Genomic DNA, 19,481 nt, shown 5'->3' with positions numbered 1-19,481 from the left:
TTAGGTTAATAGCAACTTTGAAAAATATAAAACACAAAAAACTAATTATAAAGTTCTAAATAAAGTTTTAGCAGCCAGTTCCTAGTTAAAAAGCATTATTTTTGTACTGTTCACAATTTAGTTTGTGAGAAGAAAATACACTTTTTAGTTGAACTCATATTCTGCATATACCAGGAAAACGTTATTCAACGTCCATTAGCACGTGCTGTTAGAAGCACGGTGTTTAGTGTTCTCAGATGATAATTATAGCCCGTGATGACACGGTCCTGTGCGAATGTGTGATTTCTGATTATAAATCGAACTGAACTGAAATCTATTTATCTAAATGTATCTAATTTAAATGTATTTAAATTTGAATAGAAACATGTTAAAACTATTTTTCCATATCAATACTTAAGAAACCCTGTAATTGAAATGAACTAACACCATTTCCAGTTTTCTGAACAGATACTGTTTACTATGAGCAACATAAACATTTTTCTTTGGATATAACATTTAGATTTGTGCTCAGTCTGTTGTGTGTATATCATTGCTTGTTTGGTGAAGACTTTGTCCTGCACAGGAGTGTATGTGAAAACCTACTTCTTTCTGTATATTTAAGTTTTGTAAACATTCAACAGTCTAAGACATTGACTTTTGTATTCATTAAACTTTATCTGGAGCTCCTACAACAGATTTGTCAGAGAAACCTTTTTTTGGACAATGGGTGGATTTTTTATACAAACCGCCCACTATCAGTACTCCTTCAGTCATGTCGACCAGATGGTGGTGACTATTTAAGAGTAGCGGAAGTCGAGCGGGAGTGGAACAAGAAGAGGAAGCAAACTGAATAGTGTGATGGAAAGTTCAAGAAATTCTGCGCATTTCCTCAACAACAAGATAGCTCAAGATAAAGAAAAAACATCTGTGCTACACAAAAAACATTATTACATTTCCATAACAATCACTTTTTAGTTTCCAAGTAATAGGTGATCTAAAATATGTTTGTATTTAGGAAGTTCATGAGGTGAGGCCTAAATGAATCTAAACTAAAATAATCTTTTAGCATCAGATCAGATCTGATTAAAACAAATAAGTGACATAAGTTAAGTTTGTGATTCTCCTCCTTAAAATCTAAAAGGATGAATAAGTCAGTTTTGATAAATAGAATATATGTGCATCCCTGTTATTGGTGACTAAACATATCTCCAAAAAATGTTGAATGTGTCATACAAAGAGAGAGCAACAGCTCTTGGTTCAAAAATAAAAAATGGCTGAAATATTGAGTAAACAGACACATGTTATGTTTGTCATCATTTTGGAGATTGTTAATTTCACTTGTTTTATGTCGGAAAAGGTTCAAATTAAAGTACACCATCTCAAATTATACTAATGGCCACTAATTTCCATACTTTTAATAGAATCGAGCCACATGCTCATTAAAAAATGGAAATGTTGCATATAAGAGACACTAAAACTGGAAAACTAAAATGTGAGAAAGGATGTTATTAACAAATGCCACAATTTACACTGTGACTGATTCGACAAAAAACTAACGAACGTGCACTTAATCTCATACACTTTATAGTTACAGTATACTATATTTGATATATTTAGTACACCAACAGTACAGGGATGAAACCTAAAACAAAAGAAAATCAAACTGAAACACTGATGATAAAAACTTAAGCTTACATACAACTTTTAACAAGATGAAATGTATACATGCTTTGATTGTGTGTTTGTGATTGAAGGAAGTTGCCAGCAATTGATTGACTGACTGATTAAAGCAAACAACAATTAAGAGATCCATTCATCAGCAGTGATGTAACATTTAGTTGCTGCTGTTCTTAATCTCATCCTGGGAGATACAATTAATTGTTGTCAGACGACCTTCAGTCTGCCCCGCAGGACTGGCTTTAAAATGAAGGAGCCTGACCCCTTTTCATTCAACATTGGAACAGCGGACACACCAGAAGTGAGGAGGGACGTCACTGTGACCTGTTTTAGTTATCAGGTAAAAATCTATTTGTGTGGATTCTACAGATTAGCATCGTATTTTTCATTAGATGTGTAATTTCTGTTTGGTACATTTTCTGTTTTTTGATTCACAGATTCTTCAATTCAAGCACATTTCCTGTCATGGGTAACTCAGGGTGCACCAGCTTCATCACTCCTGCTACCAGGAAACTGTACTCGGGATGCCAGAAAGAGGACACAGTCAAGCTGGAGGACTTTTTGACACAACGCGAGGAGGATCGCTGGAGAGTTGAAGGAAAGCAGGGTTTATCTGTGAAAAAGGTCCACCTCTCTCGCAACATCCGTTACGTGGACCTGGCTCTCCAAGAGGGCCGCAGCTTTCATCCACACGGGGGAGAAATGCTGAACCCTGCTTTTGATGGAGATCAAGGTCCATGAATGACTGAATTCACTGTGGACAAATTAATCTACAACTCAGTAAGAAGGTCGTGACAGTTGTGATGTTTGAAGGGGTAAAACACAGCCCCTGTAATTCTACTGCAACATGAGAGGTCTGTCATAGAGGGCACATTTGAATTGTGAACCTATGAACAGGAAGTGAAACCACAGTGCGAAATTTAAAGGAAATGGGTGTCTTTCTATGAAATGGGTGTGATATACGCGATGTCAAAAAAAACTATAAAAAACTAAGTATCACACATAGCTGCTGAACTGAGGCAAAGGAAATCTTGTCTCTGCATCTGTGAAACACAGTGTAAAGTAGAGTAAATGCAATTTTAGAAAGATTAACTAAATAAAAAGAGATATAATTTGCAACTTCTATAGACTTTTTAAGGAATGTACTTGTCATTGCTTTCAATCTGCACTTGCTGTTCAGGAAAATGTTTCATATTTGCATAACATGGATTTTATATAATTGTATTATATCTTAGCACATTGTTTTAAAGGTATTTTAAAGTCATTTCTCTGAAGCAAAATACAGTTTGTAACTAATATGTAAGAACGCAAATACATTCAACCTTCCAGCTGGTACGGTGTTCGCCTCTTGATTTGTTTTAGTTATACAATTGGTCACTTTTCTCTGTGGTTTTCCATGAGTTTTTAACCATTGCTTTCTATTGTTGTCTTTGTTCAGCTGAAAGAGCAAACACATTCACACACAGCCTGTTCAAATGGTAAATAGATATGTTAGAAAATGACACCAAAATAGTTGCCCATTAACAAGTGATTTAAACAAATTATTTTTTAAATAGCTTAATTTGTTAAGCAAATTAGGCTATTGTATTGCATAATTAAGTCATTTTACAGACTCATTGTTTATTCAGTAACTCTTTAGTAAAGGTAAATTCTCTTATTGAATTCAGAGTGGGTCTGCACTAATGAATGTTGGCAGTACTCACAGCAAGTCAATGCTTTATATAACCACAATAATCATAATGAATAATTAAAGGGACCATGAGTGAAGTTTGTAGTTCTCCATGTTGGCCTGGTTGTTGGTCGGTGGCAATGAGCTCAAGGAGTCTGGGCTTCATGAAGTGGGCAATATGCCTTACGAAAATAAAATTGGAGAAGTTATGATTACTAAAATAAATCAAATATCCAAAGATGGAAGTGAGAGCATCAGGATGGCTCACGTTGTGATAAATCCAAGGATCATGATCTCAGCTGCACCACGGAAATAAGATTAAAAACACGTTAAAGGTTATTTAAGCTAATTGAACTCTGACAGTAAAACCTGAAGGGAATAGTTCAGAGCCCAAAGAAAAGATTAATGATCATTAGTAGAATTCTCTACTATAAGATTCTTTTTTTAGATATGATTTTGTGTGTGGCGCAGTGTACGTGTGTTGCATTAAAAGTGGAATCGAAACTAAACAAGTCATCTCGCATCAGAGGGAAATGCATCGCCACCTGACAAGCCTGAAAATATTTGTCACTTTATTTGCAGGTCTGACCACGAGAGGACCAGATGGATTCGTTCAAATGGCCTCTGTTTTTTGTGTGCTTCTGCCTTAAAGGTATGTTACATTCTCTACACTGCATATTTAACAATACGCTTTTACTGCTCACAAGAAGTATAATTAAACAGTTGAGTCAGCTTTTTTTGTTTGTGTTATTATTTTTTATGCTCAGGCCAAGAATGTAATTTGAATTAGAATTTAATTTTGTGCGAGTCCTTTTCGCCTCTACTTTCTCTTTGATTCACTTCATCACATTTCCCTCTGCATTTTACTCCAGTTACTCAAACTGAAGCCTCATCTTGGACAATAGATGTGCCGTCCTCAGTCAAAGGTCTCCTTGGATCGTGTGTGGTGATCCCCTGCTCGTTTAAATACCCAGATCCAGGCAAGAAGGTCACTGAATTCACTGGGATGTGGACCAAGGAGACACATCAGCTCATCTATCACCCCGACCAGTCAAAGATTATCCAGGAGTATCGGAATCGGACAGAGCTGCTGGGAGACGTCAGACAGAAGAAATGTACACTGAAGATTGATCCCCTCGAACAAAGTGACCAAGGGCCGTTTCAATTCAGGATTGAAATTGCCAACTATGAAAAGTATTCTTACCGAGATAACGCAGTCTCCATCACAATGATTAGTAAGTGATATTAACAACTGTCACCAGACTTCTGTAACATTGCAGTTAACTCCTGCATTCCCCCAGAAGTCTGTTTTTAATGTTGCTATCAGTATAAATGGAGTCAGGAAAATCAGTAATTTGATTACCTTCCTCGTGTAATTGACTTACCTTTTCTTTTTCAGATGTGATCTTATATTTGTGCCAAGAATCGAAAATAAATCATAAGAACATGTTTTAAATTGACCTTCTAAACCTTATTTCAGTTGTCTTTGAAAGCTGGGTTTGTAACTATAACCTCAAGCAAAGTCCTCTGACAATACGGTGTTAACGTATTGATGAGTTAAGGTGGTCTTTTAGGTTTCGATTGTCAACAACTCTTCGATTACCACTTCCTTGTTTGTGCTATTCTAAATGGTTGCACAGTTGAAACAGTTTCATTTCTCCGGACAGCCAGATGTATGACATTGAGGCCAAATACAACCCATTTCATCAATTCCTTTGTGTTAAATCCTGTGCCCACAGTAGTTAAGTCAAGATTGTTACGTGTCCTAAAACTGCCTTTTGTTAAGCCAGAATGAAGTTCCAGCTCTATCATTTAAAAAAAATGTTTTAACCAAAACCAAATGGGTTCAACACATGTGATAGATGCAGTAAAAAGAAATGCAACATCCCAAGTAAGAACACACAGCACCCCCTGAATAAAAAACTGAAAATATGTTTATTTCTATACTATACCTTTAACTTACAGACCTCTCTAACATGTTTTAGAAGTTCCTGTGTTGAGTTTTGGTTCGATGATTAGAGGAGGATTTGGGATTTTCAAGATTCTTTTTTTTATCTTTGTCAAATAAAGTGATTCCAAATTTCTTTAATATCAAAGCAAGTGAGGCCAGAATACAAAGTTTCACAAGATAAAACATTGCTTTTAATAGACCAGTAGATGAAGTGCTCTCCCTTACTTGCAATATGCCTTATGATCTTTGCCATTGCCTATAATGATCTCTCTTGTTGTTACAGGTGAACTAAATCCCATCCGTTTCTCTGCGAAAGACGAGGTAAAGGAGGGTCAAACTCAGTCTGCATCCTGCTCTGTGTCTCACTCCTGCCCCGCCTCTCCTCCTGTCTTCAAATGGAGTCACCCTGGCGAGGAACATTTCCAATCACAGCAGCTTGACGATGGCCAGTGGACGGCGACATCTACTCTGAGCTTTTACCCAACCAGCGCTGATCACAACAAGCCTTTACAGTGCACCGTAACATACAAGGGAGGGCAGCACCACAAAACATCCAGGATCCTCAAAGTAATATGTAAGTATGGCAGTGGCCACAATAAAAACACTGTAAACTTAGAAAATAAGTAATACCTACTAATATATAGCACTTTTCTAAACCAGGGTTACAAAGTGTTTTACAGTTACAAAAAGATGCTGAAAAGCCTTTGAATCAATATGAAAAATTGTTGAAGAATTAGAGCAAATCGGGACAAGGAAACACCCATAAAGAGAACAAAGATGAAATTTAAAACCAAACCACACTGAGGACAAAAAGTGGAAAGAAATTGTAGTGTGATGATAGGTTACATACGGGATGAGGGGTTTTCTTACCCAAAGTGGAAGCTGTTTTACCAACACACATACAGTACATTCAAATATAGCTTCAAAGCTTCTCCAGTTTAGTCACTGTCAGAGGATTTACAGTCATCATGTATTCATCTGCATTGGAAAAAGAGCATTATGCTGGACCTTAATGTCATTTATCTTCTATGTGCACGTATAAACCTATTTAACAGCTTTTTAAAGTTATTTCCTATTGCTTTTTTAGTCACATTGTGGCGTGGCTCTTCCAGTCAATCACTTTTGTGTAGGACTGAAATATCTTAACAACTATGAGATAAACTATTATGACATTTTGGTCCCCAGAGGATATATTCTACTGACTTTGGTGATCCCCTGACTTTGCCTTTAGCGCCACCATGGGGTTGACATTCATGGTTTTGAGTTGAAAATGTCTTGGCAACTATTAGATTGATTGCAGACATTCATGTCCCTCTCAGGATGAAGTGTTCATTTTCCTTTCGCTTAACCATCTGGTCTAAATGTGTAATCCTCCAATACTATGGTTGATGTCTTCTCCACTATGGTAACTTGAACACTTCATTGTATGTTTCCATACAGACGGCCCAGTGAATGTAAAGATTGAACACAAGCCAGACGTAAAGGAGGGAGAAGCTGTGCGGCTCAGATGCTCCAGTGATGCTAACCCTCCTGCCAGAAGCTATCAGTGGCATAATGAAACTGGTGCTAAACTGCATGAAGGAAACATCTACATGTTGCAAAATGTCTCCAGACACACAGGAGCCCTGTACTGTACTGCTATCAATTCAGTAGGACAAGGCAAATCAAACCCTGTGCAGCTCAATGTGTTATGTAAGTAAACAATCAAAGAAATGTAGTGATGAAGGAGAGAGTTGTTGAAGTTAAACATGTATACTAAAAGTATGGCTAACTCGTAACTACATGTATTGTGCTTACAGATGCCCCTGAGATTAAGAAGGCCTCTTCCTGTTCCTCAGAGGCAGATATAATAAAGTGTGTGTGCATTGTGGAGTCCATGCCTCTCAGCATGCCCCAGTTTGTGCTTCATGACAGAGTGCAGCCAAGCACCACGGTAGAGAAACACGGCTCCCTTACCATCGGGACTCTGCACGCAGAGATTGGATCTTCTGATGTTGTCTACTGTGTGGCAAAAAACACGATTGGAAAGGCCAACATTACACTCTCTTTACCTGATAACAGTAAGGAAGAATTTTTGAGTTCATGACATTTGCCTGAAGACTATAAATGGATGCATTTTATACTGAGATAGAGAAAAATGACACCACATTGTTTCTGTTTGGACAGATAAGATGCTGAATCTTTATATTATAATCGCTTCTGGAGCAGGCGGGATTTTGGTAATGCTTTTAATAACAGCGATGGTTGTTAAGAAATGGTAAGTTGGTCCTGTCATGTTCTGTAGAATAATTATTCTGTTGTTAGTAGGTTTTTTTTAACTATGGCATTCAAATATGAGCGCTATAACACATTTAAAAAGTGTGTACATTTTATTTTAAATACAGCAGTAATCAGACATCAGAAAGAAATATAAAGATTTTAGTCACGCGTGAGGTGTTTGTTAATATAGAGTGGAAAAGTGTATAATAAATGTCAAGCCACATCCTTTTGACCACATGTTAGCCGAAGGTCAGCTTGCAAATTCTTATAGGGCATGACAGCCTGTGTTCAATGTTGCAGTTTGCATCGATGGGTTTCAGTGGTTGTGGAAAGTGTCAATTGCTTTTTTAGATTCCTAAATTAAAAAACATTATTCTGCCAGCAGGGGGAGGTCTGAGGAAACACCAGCACCTTGTATAAGCTCAGTGAAGGCAGAAAAAGTTGTGAAGCTCTCTCAGTATGCTGCAACACAAAGGTTTTAGTCATTCACCTCAGTTTGAACATAAAATGGCACAATGAAGCTGACCTTGAATAGTCCTGTGTGTATGTATGTTCAAAATACAAAACATGTTTGTTTTCTGCATTCTGTCCTCAGAAAAAAAGAGAAGAGCTGTGAGGATGTACATTGCTCTAGCATTTATGCCAATGATCATGTATATGGCAACATGGAGGTAATAGTAACGTTTTCTTCATTCAATCATTATTTCCATGCATGAGAGAAGAGAGTGAATTTATCTTGTTTCCTATACAGACTGACTGGGATGACGCAATATACGCCAATGTGTAACATCTTGAATGAATTGGAGGAACAGCTGCAGTCCCTCTCTGCGTGTTGTCCAACTGATCAAAAAAGTCAAAAAATATATATTCATATGATATCTTCTGTATACATACATGTTATTTTTCTCCTGTAATTCACATTGGCCTATATTTTCTGAAAAAAGTTGTCTTTTCCCTAAATGCTTGTCTGATCAACAGTGAAAAATCAACCTTTAAACTACTGTCATGTTTTACTTGGAACTATATAAGTTGCACCTTTTGAATTTCCTCTTTAGCAAGTATGTTTGCTTAATCAGTTTGACAGGAACATAGATAGCTGTTAAAGTTTTGAAACTCTGGCTTCCTGTTGAATAACACTTACTGTGAAGTACGGCTAAAGTGTTATTTTTTGTGCACTGCTATAAAAGCAACACGGTTAACAACACAGATGCACTGAACACATATGAGCACTTACAAAACAGTTGTAGTGTAAAGTAATGTAAAAAATCATTTTAATGCCATATTAACTGACTTAATAAGTTTAAGAAAGCTTGCACTGTAAATGTATCTGTATATAAACACATGCAGCCTCACAGATTGTATTCACTCATTAATCAACTAAAACAAGTGACACAGTGAAAATATTCTGCGCACTCAGGTCAATGTGGAAAACCCTTTTGCGTGGCATGAACGTGTGTCGATTGTCAGGAAGGCAAAAGTGAAGATGGACCTCATCTCAACTGCTAGATAAGAGTACGGAAGTGATCGTCACACATTTCAAACACAGACATCGCTCTATTCTAACCACGGCGCACACCTTGAATTTCAGATGATTATAAACACAAATTAAGATACAGTATTTGGTTTGAATCTTGGGAAAGATGCATCCTCCCCTGCACATAATAATAATAATAATATTAATAATAATAATAATAATAATAATAATAATAATAATAATAATAATAATAATAATAATAATAATATTAAGCTTTATTTGTATAGCACCTTTCATACAATAATTGCAGCCCAAAGTGCTTCACAGCAAAAACATAACAATTAGTACAAGATTAGACAGAATAAGAGCATTTACAGTACAATAATCACAGTGTAGATGTAAATGAGTCTGAAGTACCATTACAAAAATAGCAGAATTAAAATAGTATAAAATAGCAGAAATTAAATAGCCAGAATTAAAATAGTCTAAAATAGCAGATACAATAGCAGAATTAAAATAGTATAAAATAATATTGGTACACCATTCTTGTAAATGTTTTAAACTATCAGGGCCATATTTTAAAAGTATGAGATCAACAATGGGCCCCTGTGGCCCTTCAACTGGTTTACTCCCTTTGCTACCCATTATTTACGTGTCAACCTCTTTATTGACCTTTTAACGTATAAAACACAGACGTCTCCGTGAGTCCAGATTCTTTTGGCAAAATCTTGGTCAAAGCCCGCTTCAGAAACAAACCCCTGTTTATTAAGTTTTATGAAACCTATCGGTTAAAGCCAGTTTTTCTCCAATACATTCTTTAATCTTTCACTTTTCCACTAATTGTGTAAAGAACATGCAAATACATTTATCAGAGAAACTTCCTCTTTTTCCTCTATTTGATCTCAAGTTTTTCAAAAATACACACTCTGAAATGTATCTGTTACCTTTACACATTCAATGTTAAACCAGTAATAATTCACCATTAAAAGGCTAAAGTAAAGAGATATAAAATAACACTATTAAAAGGCTAAAGTAAAAAGATATGTTTTTAGCTTACTTTGAGCAAGCTTGCCTCCCTAATGTCTGCAGGTAAAGTGTTCCATAGCTTTGGTGCATAATTGTAAAAGGCTGAATCCCCAATTTTCTTTTGGATGTTTCTGGGAACATTTAATAAACCAGTAGTGGATGATCGTAATGTTCTTGGGGGCACATAGTTGATTAGAGAGTTGGCAGTGTAACTTGGTGCGATTCCGTTTAGGGCTTTGTATACAAGAAGGAGGACCTTAAAGTCAATTCTAAAAGTTACTGGAAGCCAGTGTAGCGCGGCTAACACTGGACTGATGTGGTCTCTCCTCTTAGTTCTAGTCAGCAGCCTCGCTGCAGCGTTTTGGATGAGCTGAAGTCTCTCCGTTGTTTTTTTTGGCCGGTAAAGAGTGCATTACAGTAATCGAGTCTGCTTGAGATAAAAGCATGGATTAGTTTTTCAGCATCCTTTTGATTTATAAATTGTCTGATTTTAGCTATATTTCTAAGGTGGAAGAATGATGTTTTTGTCACCTTGTTTATGTAGGATTTAAAGCTTAGATCTGAGTCTATGATAACACCAAGACTTGTAACTTCAGGTTTAAAGGAGTAAGTTTCCCCATGATATTCAGCATCATCTCTCTTTTTTTTACAGGACCTACTAGTAGGATTTCAGTTTTGTTCTCATTTAATTTTAAGAAATTATTGCTCATCCATTTATTTATTGCTGACAGACAGGTGGTGATGGAGTTAATAGCTGTAGTATCATTTGGTTCAGCAGAGATGTACAGTTGTGTGTCATCTGCGTAGCTATGGAAGCACACATTGTGTTCTCTAATGATGTCCCCCAGTGGTAGCATGTATAGGGAGAACAGTAATGGACCGAGGCACCTCCCTTGTGGAACTCCAAAGTGGGCATCATGCTTCTCTGACACATGATCTCCAAGCCTGACAAAATACTTTCTCCCTTTCATATATGTTCTGAACCAGTTTAATACACAGTCAGAATGTCACGTCTGTGCCTGAACTCGCACCTGCCACGCCCCCCTCTGTCTCCACTCACTCACCTGCACTGCATCCACAATCACCGGAATACTGATTGCCAGCACCTGTGTTCACAGCATAAAGTCTCCTCACTCCCTTCACTCCGCATCTGGCCTCGTACAAAGTGGACTAAACCCCATGGACTTCCTCCCCAGATTCTGCAACGCGATTTTCCTGCCTTCTGCCTTTTTGCCCGTCTGTCTGCCTGATCCCGGTATCGTACCGTTTTCTGTTTGCTCAGTTGGTTCTCGTTTGTTCCGAGTTCGACTCGTTTACCTTGTTTTGACGCTCCCTGTTTTGTACTTTTTAGTTCACTGTGCTTTTACGACAGTCTCCTTATTTTCCAGTGCTTAGAGCCTGAGTATTCCTGAGTTCCTGATCCTTGTGTTCACCCCTCCCCTGTCTGTATGGTGTTTCCATCTGCTCGCTGGCTGAGCCTAATAAACTATTGTCAATTCCATCTCTGAGTCCTGACGTCCGTGACACAGAAAGACCAACCAATTTTTCTAGACGATTAATTAGGATGTCATGGTCGATCGTGTCAAATGCTGCACTTAGGTCAAGCAGGATAAGAATTGAGACCTTGTTTGTATCAGAGTTTAGTCTGATGTCACTAATTATTTTAGTTAGAGCAGTTTCGGTACTGTGGCAGTCTCTGAATCCTGATTGAAATTCCTCCAGGATGTTGTTTTCTTTAAGAAAGAAGTTTATTTGGACCGAGACTCTTTTTTTCTAGTATTTTGCTGATGAATGGAAGGTTAGATATTGGCCTATAGTTGGTCAGCGTATTACTGTCTAGGTTAGGTTTCTTTAGCAAGGGTTTTATAACGGCTGTCTTGAAGGCGTCTGGGAAGATGCCCGTTAGAAGAGACGTGTTTATAATATTTAGGACGTGACTTGAAATGCTGTCGAATATCCGCTTAAAGAATGCTGTAGGTATCGGGTCAACACAAGAGGTGGAGGAGTTACATTCCATCACAGTTTTAAGAAGCTCAGTTAATGTGATGCAGGTGAATGTTCCCATGGTTGCATCACAATGTTTGCAGATGTTCTCTGTGTCTGCATCATAAGTGATGCTGGCTCTGATTGAAGTTATTTTTATTATTGAGGAACATTGCGAGTTCTTCCCACTTTGATGCAGAGGACTGCGGAGGGGTGGGGTCAGTGTTCAGTAGTTGGTTAATAGTCGAGAATAGTATTCTAGAATTTCCAACATTCTCTGTGATAATCTTAGAAAAGTAATCCTTTCTTGCCAGTTTCATAAAAAACAGACAAATACAGTTGCATCTAAGCGGTATTTAATGTTAATCAGACACATTTAAATCATATTGACAGAAGAAGACTTAAACAGTGAAGCATTTCTGAAGTGAATCTCCTGAAGTAAACACACCATGTATGAGGTGGAAAATAACTGATCATGAGAGGGACACGGTATATATAGATCAGTCATTTCTGGTCAAGTTACATTATAGTGTGCAGTAAAGTGTTCCCTGCCTGATTGTGTTTCAGTGTAGACCTATAGTTCACTTTTGGTCCAACATCAGGGTAATATTTCTCTTTCAGCTGTCAACAGCTGTAAGACATTAAACTACTGATTAAAAAACTTCTTGACACATTATTTTACATAATTAATTTACTGTGCAGGAGGAAAGCTGATATTCAGGTCATGCTCTGGGCTCACGTCATATTCTGAGAATCTTGGAGCTTGTCACGTGCTTCCCACCTCTGTACCGCACTATGCAGTTCAAAGGCTTGTTGAAGTCGGAGGGTCGAGGGGGGGAAAGGTCAGGGTTGACACTGTTTCCCACTTCCACGTATTCAGCCTCTTTGATCGGCGGGTGACGATTCCAGAGTGGCTCCAGGAGAGTTGAGGGGGGCATCGTTGGGCAGGAGTGAGACACAGAGCAGAAAGCAGTCACTTTATCATTCACCTCGACAGACAGAGATGGAGGCTGTGGAACGCTTGCAGAGTAAAATATAATACCAACATGACTCATAATACAATGATTCAAATACTATTAACAAAAAAGTGATTAAAAATAATCTCCAATACTCACGTATGACATCCAGGGACACTACATTTGTTTTGTACAAGAAGCTTTTGTATTGTGGCATTTCAATCCTGAAGTGGAAAGGGCCAACATCAGTCTTCCTGACACCATCCAGCATACTCCACAGGCAGTTTCCATTTGGGGAGATTGGTTGAGACAATCTTTTTCCCATTCATCCAGAATCCTCTCCACCTGTTCAGGATCTTCCTCAAATTGTGAGATTAGTGCAGTGTCTTTGGAGCTCATATTTATAGTCAAGCTTCACCCTTTAAAATTGCAAGTGTTGAGCTCATAATGTGAGTTGGTGTTTAAACAGCTACATCAGAAGCCCAGTAGATGGGTGTTGTTGCAATATGTGATTATTGTCTTGTTGTTTGTCCTCTGTTTAACATTTGACTTATGTTTCTTTTTTCACCAACAAATGAATACAGAAATAAATTCCACAGAACACCAAGTTCCAGAAATGCAATACGCTACAGTTTGTGTCACTACAGATGAAAAAAAAACATGAAATGAAAAAGATGAGTCACTGAAGGACTGTTGCGTTTTAAAGACCATCATATGCTGTCAACAGACATTTTGAAGTCGGTCAAATAAGGTCGAATCTCTCAAAGAAGAAACGGCATATTTTGTATTTTTAATAGATGTTTAATGTATTACTGCTATTTTGGTTGCAACTCAAAAAAATACAGAAATTCCTATGTAGGAGGTAACATTCAATGATGCAAACATTACAACATGGGTGGAGCAGTTGAACGCCGTGTAATATATTGTTATAAATAAGGATTTGTTTACTTTGATCCGTCACATAAGAGAAATTAGAGTATAGAGATGCATGGAAAATAACTCTACACTTACACAAATAGTCTGAGAGACAAACTCTGGCAGGAAAACAGACTCTCAGCTATGATGATAAGCCAGAGCCAAGTATGCAGGATACTGATACAACCAAGGTCGAGAAAGGCTCATTCCTCAGCAAAATCTCATCCGAATGCAACTATTGCTCACCAAAATTAAAACAGAAAACAGGAGCAGCTTCACTAACCTCCACTTCATTTACCACAGGCCTTTACCTAGTTGGCTGCTGTTTAGTTCAGTTTTATACACTAGTTGCAATGCAGTAGAAGAAGAGTAGACACAGCAATGACATCCACTTTTAACACTTTATGTATTGTTACAGTCATTGAGTCATTGACGAGGCGTGTCACATTACAAGTAATAACTTTATCTTCAAATACTGAATCCGAAAAGAAAGCAGAAGTTCAAGCTGACAGCACTGAACACACAGGAAGTGAATTGGAAAAACACATTGAGAAAGACTTGAAAAAACCACAATGTACCATTTTACTAAACCCAAATTTGTCAAGTGAAGTTGTACATAGAATATCACATGAACAGATTACACAGAAAACATAACTCTAGTCATGCGATGTTACAAAAACTGATGTGATAAATGTTTTATATCATTTCCTGCATCACTCAGTGGTGCAGAACGGCACTAACTTTGAATTCCAATGTTGTTCAATTCTACAATATCTGTCACCCACGGTAATGCTGGGGCAAGATCACGGTTAAGGCAAATAAGCCATGGTTAGGGTATTTGGAATGCTTGGTTAAGGGTTAGGGAAATATTACAATTAAAAGTTGTGCATCAACTGCATGTTACACTTGGCACATTTGTAAAATTAGTAATAATGTGTTCAGGCAAATTTAAAGCCCTGGCTCTGAGCAATAACATTATGTACATTATCAATGGTCACATATTCAGTGTGATATATAAAGGCCAAACAAATAAATAAATAGTTGGTGCTATATGTAACTCCAAATAGCTTAAATCTGTGTAACATTGGCTCCTGGACAAAGACAAATAACAAACGATACAAATTGACTGACCCCTCACAGTTTCTGCAACCACCAGCGAGTAAATACAGACTGATTATAACTGTTCTGTGTTTTTAATTTAATGGCAGGTAATCTTTATCTGATAAAGAAATCCCTGAGTGAACGCTGTGAATCCGCTCTTCCTCGTGATAAGAACATAGACATGAACAAGTGCACAAAACAATTCATAATGCAGAAATAGCGTTTGGGGTTCCTTACTGGAGCTGCTGCCCCCGCGACCCGACCCTGGATAAGCGGTAGACGATGGATGGATGGAGAAATAGCGTTTATCATGAAGTTCAACTCTAAATAGATTTGTGAGATGTAGCTTTTGAATAATCCACATTTGCATATATATTGTCTGTGTAGTCCATACTTTGATCCATCTGATCTGGAGGGGCCTGCAAAGACATAAGTTGTGTTACATGTTGGACTGTGGTTTTTGCCTTTATTACCATCTTTTTATATTAAACCGATCTGAGTGGAAGTATTGTACCTCAATGTTGAGGTAGACGGGGTCATCAGTGGCCTTCAGCTCAGGAAGTTCCTGGTTCTCTTGTTTGTTGCAAGATGCTTTTCTGAAGAGCATGAGATCAAAAATGTGTTATTATATCTGCAATATGCACCGACTGGTGGAATATCAGTTTTCTCTTCTAGAGTAAAAAGTCTTCATGAGTTTAGTATTAAAATGTGATTCTTGTAATGCTCATATACATATATATACACAGTGATGAAACATAATATATCCATTGTAATTTGATTTCACAATTGTATCATGAAACAAACCTTTTGGCTTGGTTTAATGATGCTCGGCTAAAGTTTGCATAATATCCAGATTCCTCCCTGGTACAAGGTTTTGACCTATGTAATAATTTAAAAGATATCAGTTTACCAATATAGCATAGTAAGGTCTGCCTACAGATATTTATATAAAAAAAAAACACACACACATTTAAACCCTCCAGACATGTTTTATGACATAAAAATACTTTTCCACAAAAAGTTTAAATACCTCAATAAAAATTATTTAAATTACATTTAGCCTGTTCCTTTTATTTTCCATGTCAAATATTTGGCTTCCAAACTTGTGATGCATATAATCTCACACAATCATATGTAGATGCCTTGAACTCAGATTCAAGGTTTGCACACAGATGAATGTCAAACATCCAATTGAAGTAACAATAAGAAAAGCTTATAATGTCTTTATAATGTCTGCAAATGCATTACATTAGAAAAACACAAGGATCAATCATGAAACAAAACACTCAATTAACAAACAAGCTAAAAGGGAAATTACCTTTTGCATTTGATACAAAAGACGATTCCAGCAACAAAGATGATGATTAGAAGTGCAGCAACTGATACAAAGATGGCCGTATAAATTAGTTTTGAAGTCTTCTGGGTCGTACCCACTGTGAAGGAATATACAATTGCTGTGAACAGTGATCTACAGATTTTGACATATGAAATGTTGATCTGAAACTGTCCTGAGAATCAAACTGTATAAACTTACTTGTTATTGCTTCAAAGGTGATCGATTGTTGTGTCATGTCTAAAAAAACAAATGAGTTTTCATTAGAATGAAATCTTACCTACTTTTTTTGGGAGGAATTATATTCAGCCAATTAGCAATTTGAGGTGTACGCAGAAACAAATTATATGAATGAGTTAATAAATACTGAAAGGTTATACCTGGATTAAAAGTGACTGTTTTAACACCTGGACCTGTGGATGAAACATGTGAAGTATTTATTTATTTCTCTTTAATATATATAAACATATATTTCTCATAATTAAAATGTACTAAAATTCTTACCAGACAAAGAAATGGAGACAAAATTATTTCTGAAACTGTATTTGTCCCTGTTTTTGACAACCCTCACATAGATCATTGGTTCATTATCCATGAAGTTAAAGATCTTGAGGGAGCAGTCTCCGTTGGATATATTTCCAGTGAGCTTGGTCCGTCCTCTGTACTTCTCAAGCACAAATATGTCATTTGGGTGAAAAACAAATGCATTAAGTTCGTTGTCATCAGTTTTCATAGGACTGCTCTCAGGCTTTTTCCAGTAAACTTGAACATATTCAGTGCCGCTTTTGTTCGGATAGGTAAAGTTACATCTTATGGTCACGTTTGAACCCGATCCTGCAGTAATGCTTCTGGGGACATCAATACTCCAGTTTGTACCTGTGTTCAATACCAAACCAGAATTTATATTTACATCTAACGGCATTCTTAAAATAAAATTAAAAACAAATACATCGAGTCAATATGTCACCCACCTTTTGAGCTAGAGGCCAGGAACAATATGAGAGTGAGATCAATCAGGCCCGGCATCTTCATCTGACCCAAGAAACACATTCTGAGGTTAACCGAGAAAACTTCCTGAAACCTTACAGTGAACGCACTTCTTTTACAGAGGTATCTGGATTAAATACTCACTGTGAGAGGGACCCAGAAGAGTTTGTAAGGCTTAGGTGTTCTTTGTCAAAATGTATTAGATCTGAACATCGGTGTGAAATGGTTGGGTGTTTCCTCTTTCAGTGTGACTTGAAGAAAAAAAAGGAAGTTTGCACAGAGTGTGAACACTGGCCACACTATGACTTTCTGTTTGAGAGAAATTATTATACACATTATGCACGTTGTTGGGAAGGTTACTTTTGAAATGTAATAGGTTATACATTATACATACCAAATAACCCGACACCATTCTGAGTATTGATTTTCACCCCAATATTTACGAGCTCAAAAGTCTCAAATGTAGTCCCCACTCATAATAAATAAATAAAATGAAATAAAATACATTTGCTTGTATCTGAACTTACCTTGTTTGGCCTTCTCTCTATAATTTTCTCAAAAAAAAAGAATCTTCTTCCTTGCGCGCTTTTTGCAGCCTGAAAATAAGCATATGAACAAAATAAATAACAAATAATATTATTTTGCGTCATTAATAAAATACAATAAAAGCATGTGACCGCTGGATAACTAGTAAAAAACAAACAATCAAATCTCATCTATTGTAGGCTTGCCGTGCCTTGGCACTTACTTAGCATGTTATGGGCCATGGAGCCCTTCCATTCAAGTCACACATGAGAACACCAAGCCCACATTCAGGGGATATGTGATAGAAATCTTTCATTGTGATGAAAGATTTTTGGATGGTAGGCTAAAGTTGACACTGATGTTAGCTATTTGCCTTGTAATACTCTCTGCCTATATTGCTATTGGTAAGTAATGAACTAATCAAACATTTTTTATTTTATTTAACAAACTCATGTCAAGACAAATCAATTCAAAGTTTATTATTTTCAAGTGCACACCAACAATGCAGTACAATTATAGCTGTTAGCGTCAATGACATTTATGCAAATTTAGCTAATAACTGATGTCAGAAGTCTGTGGCAAGCAACAAACTCAGAAAACACTTAAGAGTATAAAATACTATTAATTCTGAAATTAAACATATTGCACAAAATCAATCTATACATGTACCGCAGATAATCCCAGCATCTTTGACTTGAACCTTCTTCTTCTTCTTCTTCTTCTTCTGGTTAGCTAACGAGTCCACAACCGACTGGAGTGTGGATGAGATTATGCAAGAAAATAAATTAATAGATAAGTAAAAAGTTGATTATTTTATTTTGATAATATTGCAGTATGGGCTATCTTACCTGCGGTTTTCCCTAAGAGACATGACAATGAAAAGTTATGCTGTTTTTTACTTCCTTTTGATTGAAGGTGATTGCTCTTGAATTTTAGTTATGAGCGTTGAAATTATAGTTTTCTCAAGTGCCATTGTATCTAAATCAAAGGAGAGGTTCACATTTTTTCAAAGCTAATCCTATTACAATCCTGAAAGGTTATACTTAAAAGGTTTGGGCAGTCTGAGTGAGACAAATAAAGTTTGATCTTTTTGAAATTACAGTCCATGAAATCACATAGGAGGAATTTCGTACTAAAATGACAGCTAACAATGATGGATAGGAGGATGACAGAGATTAATAAACTTTTGCATGTGCATAATGTCAAAAATTACAAAGTGCCACTGTTTTTTATTATTGCAGGAAACCAGGAAAGTAGCACGTGGGCCTATTTGCCGCAGAGGGAAAACATGAGAAATGGCTACAAACTACAATTTTTAAGCCAGGGCTCTAGATTGAAAGCTGATATAACCGTGGGATCAAAACTTATAGTTTTAACAGGGACATTTTTGTCCTTAAGTGTTTGAGTGTCTATATTTTGAATACACAGTTTTTTAATAGACTTATTGTAGAAGCTGAGGTTGCAAAGACAAGTGAAGTTGTACATAGAATATCACATGAACAGATTACACAGAAAACATAACTCTAGTCATGCGATGTTACAAAAACTGATGTGATAAATGTTTTATATCATTTCCTGCATCACTCAGTGGTGCAGAACGGCACTAACTTTGAATCCCAATGTTGTTAAATTCTACAATATCTGTC

At 36.9% G+C, this 19,481-nt stretch overlaps 2 protein-coding genes across 2 annotated transcripts; one reads left to right on the top strand and one right to left on the bottom strand.

Moving 5' to 3' along the window:
* Positions 1 to 3,802: 3,802 nt before the first annotated feature.
* Positions 3,803 to 8,889, top strand: LOC115021126 (sialoadhesin). Its single transcript, XM_029451299.1, has 9 exons — positions 3,803 to 3,977; positions 4,198 to 4,560; positions 5,560 to 5,850; positions 6,717 to 6,968; positions 7,076 to 7,336; positions 7,443 to 7,533; positions 7,918 to 8,010; positions 8,131 to 8,206; positions 8,287 to 8,889. Exons 1-9 carry the CDS (start codon positions 3,929 to 3,931, stop codon positions 8,320 to 8,322), a joined length of 1,512 nt encoding a protein of 503 aa, XP_029307159.1. The 5' UTR covers positions 3,803 to 3,928; the 3' UTR covers positions 8,323 to 8,889.
* Positions 8,890 to 12,820: 3,931 nt separating this feature from the next.
* Positions 12,821 to 17,561, bottom strand: LOC115021058 (uncharacterized). Its single transcript, XM_029451187.1, is given in 11 exon segments — positions 12,821 to 12,943; positions 12,945 to 13,028; positions 15,338 to 15,409; positions 15,505 to 15,586; positions 15,795 to 15,869; positions 16,309 to 16,423; positions 16,525 to 16,563; positions 16,704 to 16,736; positions 16,828 to 17,199; positions 17,295 to 17,355; positions 17,455 to 17,561. Coding segments are annotated over 10 exon segments (1,056 nt in total). The 5' UTR covers positions 17,455 to 17,561.
* Positions 17,562 to 19,481: the final 1,920 nt, after the last annotated feature.

The sequence above is a fragment of the Cottoperca gobio genome, chromosome 16 (genome assembly GCF_900634415.1).
Source record: "Cottoperca gobio chromosome 16, fCotGob3.1, whole genome shotgun sequence".
In the NCBI taxonomy this organism is placed as follows: Eukaryota; Metazoa; Chordata; class Actinopteri; order Perciformes; family Bovichtidae; genus Cottoperca; species Cottoperca gobio.
This window is presented reverse-complemented; position numbering and strand designations above follow the sequence as displayed.

What these genes read in the sequence shown, in the direction of transcription:
- LOC115021126 (XM_029451299.1), top strand. Translation starts at nt 3,929, where the DNA reads ATGGATTCGTTCAAATGGCCTCTGTTTTTTGTGTGCTTCTGCCTTAAA. An exon ending in TGTGCAGCTCAATGTGTTAT is followed by an intron (nt 6,969 to 7,075) that starts GTAAGTAAACAA and finishes TTGTGCTTACAG; the next exon opens with ATGCCCCTGAGATTAAGAAG. An exon ending in ATGTATATGGCAACATGGAG is followed by an intron (nt 8,207 to 8,286) that starts GTAATAGTAACG and finishes TTTCCTATACAG; the next exon opens with ACTGACTGGGATGACGCAAT.